A 13,641-nucleotide genomic window follows, 5' to 3' on the forward strand; every position below is an offset into this window, starting at 1 on the left:
CATTTTGGGAAACAGACTAGGTGAAAGAGCTGGCTAGACCTGAATTGTGATGAATAATATGCACACAAAAATATTGGCCTTGCCAATAGAAGAGGTTCTACCTGATTAATTAGGACACCGTTCTCATTACTCTTTCTGAAACTAATGTTACTGGAAACTGGTTTGGAAGATCGCTTTGCTAGCGTTCCCATTTGATCACCCGAAAGTGGTTTTCAATTTACTTCACGAAAAGCGATCTTGTTGCTATGGGAACGCTCTCAGTGGGGAGACACGTTTCGCGCGAAATTTTAAACTGCAGTGTAGGCATTCCACACACATGGTGTGGAGTAGTGCACTCAAAATATGAGATCGCTTCCCGCAGAACGGTTGGGTCCTCACTTACGCTAAAACTAGTTTAACGAGGCAAAGCGATCTTCAAAACTACATCGCGAGGTGGTTTTATGAACCGGTTTGGAAGATCGCTTCAACCGCTCTCATTACACATTAAACCGTGTTAATAGCTCCATGGTTAAACTAGTTTCCAGTAAACTAGTTTTAGGAAGGTAGTGAGAACGGTGTCTTTGACTGCTAGAAAATTATTGGGGAAACACAATGGATACTGACTTCAAAGACAGCAGTGGAGTTAAGTGATCAGCTACCAATATATTGTTAATATTTGACCTCAGGAAATCATTTGCAAACCAAAGTAAATACAGTAGGTAAGAATGATGACAGGTAAATCATTTAACATAAATGTCAATCTATCTGATATTGTGATAAGGTAAAAACAAGGAACATTTGCCAATATGTTTCATATCATCACCATTTTCACCAAGTGTCAATGAAAAAATGTTGACAAATTAAACTAGACTGTCAATTGTTTTATTTTTTAGCAAAGTTGAGAATCATCATGATCTCATTCATTTCCTTGAATATTGTACTATCGTGGTATCAAACATGACGTTAAATCACAATTTTTTTTAAACTATCCAAAACAGCTACAAAAGTAAACCTATTATTCAATTTAAAAAATTGTTTGTTACTTTGGTCAGTTTGTGAGGATGGTGATGAAATAGAACATTTTTTTGAAAATTTTTAATATTACTGTTCAGTTTTAATTAAGGTTTGATTTAATATTTACACTGAATTATTGAGCAATTCACACTATTAAAGGAAAGGGGAAAATGTAAACATAAAATGAAACAAGAAAAAGCATCGAATTAAAACAAAAAGATGAAGATCATAAACATTCCATATCCATGGCAATATACTTTTTTTCTATATGCATGAAATCAAGCTTTTCCAATGAAATTTTATTGGATTAGTATATAATGACATCATATAAAAAATATATTATGACAGCAAGAGTACAGTTAAGTCACATTCACGTACTAGTGTATCATATCCAGTGACCATATAGATTTTGCTAAAGTACAGTTAAAGAGTTCTTGACGTAAAATGAGATCCCCATTATAAGTACATTTAGAAAATAGTAGCCCCTTGGTTTATGCTCACAATATGAATGGTGAAGAAAATAAGCAAAAGAGTAAATTGATCTCAGAAAATACTTCAAATAGAATTGAAAATTTCAACATATTGTTGTTTAGCTACTGCATTGTTGACTATGTTTAAAAACAGCAAGGCAGTATCTTATGACTCCTGTTTGTAAAGCAGTTATGGAAAACAAATAAAAGAACAACCACTACTGAAGTCTCCTAACACACAATTGGATGATACACCAATACTATTCTGACATAAACATGTTTATACCTGTGTATATTTATATATCTGTGATGGGCATGAACATATTACATCTGTTTGTGTTTTCTATTGTTACAACACCTTGTTATTAAACTTTGATACAATAGCTTCTCTCTTCTACCATGAAGGCTGATGCCTTTGTCAAGGCTGTCTCATTTTTTTACCATTCATAAGAAAAAAAAGAATTGTTTTCTCTCACCCAGCCGGCTCCATTGATAAAAGAAACAGAAAGAAACATGTATATCTTGATTTGTAACTAGGGACAACTAGAAAACTAAGACTATGAGTTTAGAATAGGGGAGTGGGCTATTTAGTTATTCAGTTATAAGGACCAAGTTGAGTAGAAGTAAGAGATATGATTGATTTGTCAAGTATAGTACACTGAATCATGATTGTATGATAAAAGACTTATGGAAGCCTACAACTGCACTTTTACACTATCTAAATCAACTACACTGTGTTATCTAATTTAACATGACTCTCTATCCTGAATGATATCATGATTTTCATCAAACAAAGAACAAAATATCTTTATAATCTGATCATAAGTGGCAATGCCAGTGTCATTATAAACATTCAACTGACTTATTTGAGTTTGTGGAATTGTTTTTCTTCACGGGGTTGGGGTGGGGTCACAAAATGATATTAACTTCAAATTTACCAGGATCTGTTCATGCATCTAAAACAAAATACTGCAGATTTTTTATTGCAAAAAAACAAAAAATATATTTAAAATGAAAGCTTATATCATAATAGTTGTATCTATGATTCTTTGTTCTTCTGTTGGCCTACTTTTGTTTTCAATTTCATTTTCAATGAGATAAGCTTACAGATAACCATGATAAAAACTAAATTCATTAGTTAGTAGAGACATTCTACAGCCACTTTTCCTCTTCCTTTCAATTATACATGACATTTGCTTTACTGTGAGTCACACTCATCTTAGTCTTACTCAACTACTTAAAGGTAAAACATCAGTCATCTAATTAAAATATTTCTTTTTCAACACTTCAAGGTCTGCTGGTTGACTCCCTCAATATGCAGTAAAATATATTACCCATTTTGCCGTATCAAATATTGATTTGTTAATTTTCATATTTCCAACGTGATTTAATCAATGAAAACCAGCTAAGTTTAGATGAAACATTGCCAGCCTTGGTTGTCCCATAAAAAATGTACTCACAAAATTCACAGTAACTATTAATAGCTACATAAATTTTCACATATGATTGGATAATGGCTAGTTTGTCTACTTTTAATATTGTTATTAATGACCCCCCGCCCCCCTTAAATCAGTCCCATTTTTTTTTCAGAAGGATATTGCAAGATGAATTAGCTACAGATCCTGGTATTTTTCCCCAATTTGCAAAACAGTTACTCACATATTTTGATATAGGAATTACCCCCATGATAGTATATTACCCTAATAATTAAAAGGTAGAGTCCTTTCAAAGAATAATTGTAAAAAGCAAAGAATGAATAGAAAAGATAATCACTACTTATTAAGGTAGGAGAGAATGAATGACATGACCATGAACTTGGCAAGAGTCTGGTCACTGCCCAAGTTGGTCAATTTAAATGGACAGTATGATGACCAGTTATGTCAGTTTGATTACTGCTATCCACTCACTTGATTACTTCTCTTAAACAAAGACCATCAACAGGTGCTAGAGTGAGAAGCACACTATCTGTGGCTCCAATATCCTGTGACCTGACAGGCTCAATTACAGCAGAGAAATACAACTCATTGCTCTCAAACCAATCCTTTTAAAACTACATTACAGCAGCTAATGATGTGTCATCATACCTTAAACAAACTCTAATAATTCTTCTATAGCGACCCAACGCACAGGGACTGGCTCAATTCCAGTATATTCAGAGGCTCATACGGTGAAAGTGCATGTAACTTTACAAACAGGAAGATTGTATTTTGCTATATAACTTTGCCTTTGGGAAAGTTGGAGAACACCTTTAGGCTACTGTAACAATGAATGTTACAACTAAATCTGCATAATTTATGTTACTTTCTGAAAGTGACAAAGTCTATCAGTAATCAATAACTATCATGGCATGGTATTAATTTATATATTTATCATGAAACTTTAACCTCAGTTCCAAGAATCTTGCAATCTGCAGTAGGTAGACTAGTTCAGTCAACATTATAAATGAACTGTGATTCTAGATGCTGCAAAGAACAAACAATACCCATGAAAGTTACTGCCTGGGGCCTAAACTATTTTTGAGGTAACAAGAAATATTTCTTTGTCTACAAAGGAGCTCAATATCAATTGAAAGGAAAAAGCAAGCATGACACACAAACATGCAGTAGAACAAAGACTTGTACACATTTACACAATGTCTGCATTCTCTCAGTAGAGGGCAGCAAACAATCACAATTATTGGGGAATGTTGAGTAGCCTTATCTTTGGAAAGTAATTATCATGTGCTGTCCCAGACAGAGTCAGCAAGTCAACTAACATTGAACTAGTATATTATTAGTATTGAGCAAAGTATGATGTAAGTATATAATACAAATATACTAGTATACCAATTCATACTAACAGAGCGAACAGATAATATTACAGTGAAATATCAGAATACATATAAGATTTTAAAGATGAATACACATATATTTCTAAATAACACAAAAGTAACCTCTTACAAAACAAGGATTAATATAGAGAATACATTTTATAAACCAAATCATAATTGCTCATTAAAATATTACATGCAAATATCAATTTAGTTGGGGCTGTGCAGCAAATGATTCTGGATTTCATAATAGGAAAATTAATATTTTCTTTGATAGAGAGCAATTTAACCCGATTATAATTGATGCTGTCTTCTAAAATCTGATTGCAAATAGAAATCATTTAATTTAAGATAGATATAGATATTTATTCTTAATTGAAATCTTTCAATATCTTGAAAAGTGAAATATAATCATCTCCTTAGAAGGATCATGGAATGGAATATGAGAAATACATATAAATACACATAAATACATATTTTACTTGTGATAAAATTAGAATAAAGATTGTACTGTAGCTGCAAATGAAACAATACTAATTTCATTATAGCGTGATCGAACATATATTCATATGCACATAAAGAGTAATGGCACAATTATCATTCATGTTTTCATACTCCATTGATTCTGAAGTAGTCTAACAATTACCTCACAAGAAACGAGATAAAAAATTTAGTGCCTTTTATTTTCATCAACTAGAATGGCAATACAGTACATCTGTTACATTACAAAGTAGTAAATAATGGTTATTACCGGTAACGGTTGGAAGTCAAATACATGAAACTCAATATCGACTCAACCTACTCCATATCACATAGATATAAACATGTTTTCAATGGAATAATACATACTGTACATGAAATATTATCATTATTTATCAAATTCTTGTAGTGAAATATCAGCACTGGTAGCAATATATATTCTCTGTAATTATGTACACTCAAACTCCTTTTTCATGTATAAACAAAACAATGAATAGAAGTACAGGTATATGCCTCAATAGTTTACTCAATAGCATGATCAATAGAAATGATTTGCGTATAATTTACTTTGGCTCTCTATTTCAGATTATTCTGAATGTTATTTGACTGAATTCCACAATAAATATAATCAAAGGAAAGGGATGCAAATTTTGTTGGTCGGTATATTAGCCTCGTTTGACGATCAAGACAAGGGGATATTTATTAAAGATTACGTAGCTTTGCCATTAGAGTAACTACCATGGAAACCTTTAATTTGATTTAGTTGTTGAGCCCTGTAACCACGGGAGTTACCAAATTGGCAAAGTAACCATAATTGTAATTTCTCATACACAGAGACATACATGTATTCTAATGCTGATTGCAATTATAATGCATTATGTGCTGATATGATCAAAATATAAGAGCTATACTAGACATCATTTTTTTAGACTTTGGATTAAAATTGAATTTCATACTATGGAATAAACTAAGGTACATGTGTTTACTTGAGGTAATAACTACTTTGCATGTTCATTTACACATTAACACTTTGCAGATATTCAATATTTTTGTCTGAGCCAGGCTACAGGTTGTGGAACAAAGTATGAATTTTCCCCATTTTTCATTTGAAAACTTCACATATTTTTTTAATACTGGGTGGGAGCAAATATTCATAGTGATATTCAAAAACATTTTGCTCTTATAAGAGGTGGCAGGGGCACTTAACTGTTATTTTGAAGGGGACATGTTGGAGGATAAAACAGGAGGAGTGCGGAAGTCAAAGAGGTATGTGTCTTTATTACATGGGTACCCAATTTAAAAGTTCACTTTCTGTAGTATAGATGGATCAGGTTCATATTATACAAATGATGCATATAAATAAGCGCGTGCATGTAGGGCTAAGTAATGAATGATATGTGAGAAGAGCCAATGGATATACAGCACCGAGGTACGCAGGACCGAGTGCGGTATATCCATTTGGCGAATCGAACACAGAGTTGGTTATTTAGGTCCTCCATGCACAAGAATGTATACATTGTTGGTTTTATACAACCTTCCCCCTCCCCAATGTTACTGAGTTGCCCCAAACGCTATATTTGATCTAAATTCTAGACAATTCTAGATAATTCCAGACCTCACACTATCCTGCACTCTGACCTCTTAGTGCAGGATAGTGCATTTGGTATGTCAGAGTGCAAGATAGTACATTTGGTATGACGTCAGAGTGCAGGATAGTGCTTCTGGTATGAGGTCAGAGTGCAGGATAGTGCATTTTGGATGCCATAGTGCAATTCGCTGAATATCATGTGATCCGATTTAGACCAATCAGATTACAGATTATCCTGTCAAGAGATTGACCAATTGTATCCTGTCAAGAGATTGACCAATTGTATCCTGTCAAGAGATTGACAAAGTATTATTGACTATCCTGTCATGAGATTGACCAATTGTTATTGACTATTCTGTCATGAGATTGACCAATTGTTATTGACTATCCTGTCATGAGATTGACCAATTGTTATTGACTATCCTGTCATGAGATTGACCAATTGTTATTGACTATTCTGTCATGAGATTGACCAATTGTTATTGACTATCCTGTCATGAGATTGACCAATTGTTATTGACTATCCTGCCATAAGATTAACCAAGTATTATTGACTATCCTGTCATGAGATTGACCAATTATTAGTAACTATCCTGTCAAGAGATTGATAAAATGTTATTGACTATCCTTTCATCAGAATGACCACATGTTATTGACTATCCTGTCATGAGATTGACCAAACATTACTGACCATCATGTCATGAGATTGACTCTGCCCAGCCAGTGCCCTGGACTGCATCATTCTTTGCTGCTGGTTTGGATGGAGATGAAGAGTTGGAAGAAGCGACAGGGAACATGAGAACCTTAGCTAGCATGTAGGAGAGATCTGGGAGTGAATCTAAGACAGAATTGGCTTCAGAACTGAGACCTGCCTCTCGCTTTGGTTTCTGTTTGACCATGGAGGATGAGGAATGTTTGAGGATCTCGTCAAGAGCATTAGGAGACTTTCTCTGAGAGGAAGATGATGGTTGGTTGGTAGATGAGGAAGATGGAGTCAATGCTGGTTGGAGTGGAGGTTCAGATGGACTCACCGCGAGGTCCAAGAGTTCTGGATCCACTTTTTGCACTGAGAATATAAATGAGAAAAAGAGGATAATACACATTGCAATTGTAATTTCATTTAAAACACCAACAACAAATGATACAACTTCCAATCATCCACAAGGTAAAAACAATTTAAACACTTAAAGAACATGTTTCCAGTTTTAATGATTTTTCTGGAATATTTGATTATCCACTTTTGATATACTTTCAAACTAGTTTTAATGACTGGGGTTATTCAACTTTCCTTGATTAAAGTATAATAGCTAATAGTAATCTCAAAATGAATAATAATATTCCTGTTTATTGAATATCAGATAAAGCCACATTCATATTCTAAAAATATTGGCTAAAAATATGGATACTGAAGGTGCAGGTGCTGAGAAAATTAATGAGGAAACTAGATGAGTAAAATGACCATCATGCAGAACATGCACAGCAAATAAGATGGATATATAAAGGTTAGGATACATGTATCAAGGACAAGAAATCAAGGGAGACAATGATTAAAGATGTGTGTGAGAGAGACAGAGTGGAGGGGGAGAGATAGAAGGGGGGATGGAGGGGAAGGGGTAACAATTGGGGAAGGGTGAGTGAAAGTGAAAATAAAGCAAACATAAAATCTAGTCACTTTCCTTATGGTTTAAAGATGATGTATTATATCACCCCCCCCCTGAATTGGTCTATTACTGACTATAATTCAATGAAAGTGTTGAATTAGCAACTTCCAAAGTTGAGAGTATAGTATATATCATTTATCAAAATCAGACAAAATGGTATTTTAACTACTGAAAAAAATGAAATAGGTTGGTTTTGATAGAAGTGGAATAAATGGAGGATACACATTGATGAATGTTTGGCTAAAATCCATCAAATAAAAAATAATTACAGTTGTGGGTTTTGAAGTTTCAATTATGTGAAATCACATATATGAGATAAATTATAAATATAAAATACCATTAAATCAAAATGAAACTTTCTTTACTTTTCATTTTATCAATAGACACATCACTTCATTCTATAAAAATTCTATTTTCAGTAATCATGAAACAAATGAAATCTATGGCATTTATATTACATGACATACATGTATGGGGTACCTGCTTAAGAGACACTACGAAATAACAAAATTTTTTTAAAAATGTAAAACTCTGTTATTCTTTGAATGCTATTCATGCCTACCTAAAAAATGAATCATTCATCTAACTATATTTTGATATATTACATCATTTGCTCTATCACAGCTATGGAAGATTCAGGACTTCACAACTCCATGATAGATGTACACAGAATATATACTACATCCATAAGCAAGCTATAATTCCTCATATACTTTCCATTTTATCAGCAGCAAAGCATCTACAGTGCTTCTACATTGTATTCCTTCATATTCAGAAAGAATTCAACAGCCAAGAAAGAGAAAGCCCACTAGGCCCATCATCAAGAAAATATATCAAGGAAACTCAAAATCAACACACCATATGGTTCCTGCGTTAGCTAGATGTAAACATAATACATTCTTTCAAATACAAAATATATATTGTTTACTTGCATTGCTCAAACATGCTCCTTACAGGTTGAATTAAAAAAAGTGATAATATACATGCATATATGTATATGTTTAAATAAGCCTGAAAAGAAATACCAGATGTCAAAGGAAAAAGCAAGTGGTGGATTTTAAGCACTGTCCCTTAAAAAGAAAACAAACATTTTTTTTTCATTTCACTAAAGTCATCAAGATAAGATCATTTTCTTAATGTGAAGATGATGTAATTAATGATGCAAACAAAAATGAAACAGTTCAATTGCAAAATACTTAAAATCCACAGTGATTTCTTTCTGGGATACCTCATATAAAATTTGATATTTTTCTTCTGTAGAATAGCTCTAACTGCATAAAATTTTGCTATAATCAGTGTCATAATTCCACAAATGAGTTGGTTCAATAAATCAATTTCTGTATTTCTGCCTAGACAGCTATTCCAAATTGATTTTTTTTTGGTTTAAATCAGGCTGATCCAGAAACATATCAGTTCTTGTTTAAGCTTTTACAGATTTTTTTTACAACAGTGCCATCTCTTGTTGAAATGCATGTAATTAAACAAAGTCACAATGCCAGAAACTGAAATTCAGACAGTGTAGAGAATACAATTTCAGATACCGTAGAACAATGAGATGTAGCTAATATGAGTGATGGTGCCTTTTGAAGAATCACAACTATTTTTTTCCAAAGGGAAAATAAAGTCATTGTTCGTAAAGCATAGTGCAATTCAATCTCATCCCATTCACCAACATATTCAAAAACCTTTCTTACAGCACATTTTATGTGTAATTATTCAGCAGTATAAAGTGAATATAGGAAGGTACATTCCTTTCCTTTGCAAGGATGCAATTGTATCCAATTCCCATGTTTTATCATGAGGAAATCAGAGTAATTAAAAATGCACTATAAATCAACAGCACCGTTGTAATATAAGATGGGAAATAAATTCCAGAAGTTTTGAAAAGGAAGGTTGATCAGTTAATAAGGTAAGATGAATAAAATAAGAGTAATAAAACTTACTGACGTCAATAATACATTTGAGTAATCACAATTTTTATGAACAAAATAAATCAGCGTGATGGAATTTGAAATGGGTGTATGCTTTGTAATATCAGAACGAGGCAGTTTGAACCATAATAGTTAATTTTGATTTTTGTAAGGCATATTGCACCAGGAGACAGATGTTACCCTGCTAGCGGTTAATTGCTATGTCACTGATGGTGATATAAGAGCAACTCCATCAACTAATGAGCTTGGAATATTTTACAGATAGTAGAGTAAGGAGCCATTTCAATACTCATATATATAAGGAATGCTTTTATAACAGATGATGATGTAATAAAGGAGAAAATAGAAATAAGTAAAGACAAGAAGACACATCATCCTGTCAAGTCAATTATAAGTACAAAAAACAAAAAAAAAAACACCCAAAACAACCAAGATCTATTGCACTACAAGGGGCAGATTTTGACATGCTAGCAGGTAATTGGTCTGTCACCATTCCGTCATATAATGAGCTTGGAATATTCTACTAGCTAGAAGGGCAAGGAATAATTCACTCCTAACTAAAACTCAGGAGATAACACTGTAATACCCATCAAGATGATGATATAATTTGTGCATTTTATAATACATGTGTTGCTGCGCCACTAACGTTCACTTTCAGAAGACGCTTGTGGGTCAATACCTTTTTTCTAAGATAGCATGGGCCATGATTGAGATTTAGAATTTAAGGACGTTCCACAGTTAATGCGCATCATGATCTGCACATATTTCATGCTATGCACTTTGACGTCACAATGGATGAATAGGTGATTGATTAGCTATAGGTATCAGTGGATTTTTCCCTTGATCTGCATTCTAACGGCATATCAGATGTGTTATTTTATGAAGCTGAAAATAATCCACGGACCCATCTTTTAAATACCTCTAAAATTTCAGAACACTTTACTTCGAATTAATCCAAATTATGACAAATATGACCTCAAGTTTGAATAAATGGTAGAGCAGTTTGAGATATTTCCTCATATAGATACAAAGCATTTGGCGCAATTTTGGTGTTTCAAAAAGCTCATATCCTCCAACAAAAGTGCTGATAGTTTAAAAACAAGCACATGAACCCATATTTTGTAATGTTTACACCTCTTAAGATTTCCTTCCTCTACGACTTTGCAAATATTTGTGAAAATGACATGGGTTTTGAAAAAAGTGCCGCAGTTATTGCACTTCACAAATTTGTTACAGAAATTCAATCAAATTTTTGAGATAGGTTTTTGTGATCTTTTCACACCATTTTAAAGAACTGAAGGTGCTTCTGGCCTTAAAAGGTCAATCAACTAGCGATATGAATGGATTATCCATCTTAAGTATACAGTTCTGAAATATACTGTGAAATTTGATGAAATTTACATGGGTTTTGGCTGAGTAATAGATGTTTGAACTCAACGTAGTAATCCCATGAGGTCCAAAAATGTCTAAACCTTTTGAATGCGCATTTGTTGAGAACTTGATAGCAAAAATCAAGCACATGAACCCATGTTATTTTTGGCAATCCTGGAATATTTAGGTGCTGAAGTACCTCTGTGCAAAGTTTGGTGAAAATGACATGGATTTCATATCAACTGTGGAACGTCCTTAAAAAGAAATATTTAACTTGAAGATGAATCCTAGGAAAACCTTAGCATTCAAATGAGGTTAGTAATCACTTTGAAAGTGAAAGACTGATTAATGCATGGTGTTGAATACAATGTTGTTGACCAATCTCTCAGAATCAATGCGAACGAGAGACTTTGCAATAAAGGGCACATATATCATGCAACGCACAAATTCAGGAGAATCAAGAAGTTGATAAGACAAGAAAAAAAAAACATTATCAGGCCAAGAAGACAAAAAAACAAGATGCTTTATCTCATCTAGTTGACTTTGTAAAGACAAGGGAGACAGTGGAACAAGATCCTTTATTATGACATGATGATTGTGTAAAGTTAACTTTAAGACACAAAACAAGGAGACATTAGTCTCCTCATTTTGACAAGGTCAACCAATATTCACAAGACAAAATATTGGATCTTTTCTTATCTTATTGCGTTGAATGTATTCCCCAGTAAATTCACGACATTGAGAACATATTGCATGATCAGCCTTGCTAAAGACTTTGTGCATATTGTATAATGTTGTTTTCCAGGAAAACCAAGTGGATTTCAGTTATTGATTTCTTACTGATCAGGACAGGAAGCACTACATGCGTTGATTATGCAACAGACTTTAAGAATATTTTTACCAAAAAAATGAATAATGTATTTCTGGTTTACCTCTCTAAGAGGTAAACCAGAAATACATTGCTGTCCTCTCTCTATGTTTCCTTCCAAGAATCTTCATTTCTTTCTCTTTCTCCAACTCCCACTCTCTCTACCCACTAATTTCTCTCATTTACACACAATGCAATCAAAAATGTTCTATCTGCATATCCATCCATTCCATAAATGTGTCTTTTATCAAGAAATATACATGAAGAAAGATGTATGAAAAAAAGAAGCAAAATAATACATCTTGTGAAGAAATAATAAAATTAACATGAAACCCACAGCAAATCAAACCATGCAAAGTACTGTATATATACAAGAACTAACTATGAACACCACAATGTCTACTCTATACAATAGTAAAAGAAGAATATATCTATGTAAATATATGAGCAAAGAAAATAAAGTACAAAACTGAAGAAAAATGCTATCTGACAATTGATCAAGAAAGTAAAATAAACTAGAATGTGAGTGCAATATACATGTACTTGCAAGCCACATAACTGAACATGGAAACTCTAACACAGTATTTACACTCAACACTGAAAAAAGATAGCGACTGAAATCTAAGAATTCAAGAACATGCACACTAAACTATTAATGAATGATCCTCTAGGATATGTCCTCCCTAAGAGGAGTTTTACCTGATCTAGATTTATGTCTAGAAGAAGAGCTCTTTCGCTCATTGGCGAAAAAGTCCAGGTTTAAACTGTTTGCTGTTATATATCAATAAGAATTGGTTAGATGAGAAGGGAACATAAGTTGTAAACAGGAGAAAAGTAGAGGTGTCATGCTTTATTAATTAAAAGGGGAAAAGAGAATCAGATACTATTTTTTCAACTGTAAAATTCTAAAACTCATACTACCATGACTGAATCAATGCCCATTTTGTGACAATTTAAAACACAACAGTCAACACCCGAGAAATGGCATGATTAATAAGAAATGAAATATCGTTATAGACTCATATGTGAAATGCCTACATAACCCAGAAAGTAGAATTCATGATATGATGTTCAATGTCCCATCATCATATTCATTATCTACTGCAAGACATGAAATTAATAAATATTTGATAGACAAAAAGTTAAGGGACCAATACCTACATCATTTTAAGCTACTAATTTTTCTTCAAAAAATATTTTCATCAATATATCAATTATATTGAGATATGCTTTTATTCATTTTTAGTTTAATTTGTTGTACATTGTTCTTGTATACTGCTTTACAGTCCATGCTATCAGCACTGTACATCACTGTCACCATGGACATACTACTATGAGTAGTAGGTCCATGCTGTCACCTATGACATTCATGCAATGTTCCTTCAGGGCTCCCAGTGTCATGTTTATGGTCCTATATGTTTATGATTGTCATTACATAGTATACCCCATATGAATACCAGAACCAATAAT

At 33.1% G+C, this 13,641-nt stretch overlaps 1 protein-coding gene across 2 annotated transcripts in view; it reads right to left on the reverse strand.

Annotated features, from left to right (window-relative positions):
- Positions 1–1,066: 1,066 nt before the first annotated feature.
- LOC129265039 (aftiphilin-like) overlaps positions 1,067–13,641 on the reverse strand; it is a 44,203-nt gene continuing 31,628 nt past the window's right edge. Inside the window, exons 7-8 of one of the 2 annotated variants that reach the window (XM_054903018.2) lie at positions 12,871–12,942; positions 3,051–7,406 (exon numbers count right to left, since the gene is read on the reverse strand). In XM_054903018.2, the coding sequence (XP_054758993.2) occupies positions 7,039–7,406; positions 12,871–12,942 (440 nt within the window). In that variant the 3' untranslated portion in view covers positions 3,051–7,038. Of the gene's footprint in view, positions 7,407–12,870; positions 12,943–13,641 lie in introns of both variants that reach the window. The other variant, XM_064101841.1, reaches the window with a different exon arrangement.

The sequence above is a fragment of the Lytechinus pictus genome, chromosome 7 (assembly GCF_037042905.1).
Source record: "Lytechinus pictus isolate F3 Inbred chromosome 7, Lp3.0, whole genome shotgun sequence".
Classification (NCBI taxonomy): domain Eukaryota; kingdom Metazoa; phylum Echinodermata; class Echinoidea; order Temnopleuroida; family Toxopneustidae; genus Lytechinus; species Lytechinus pictus.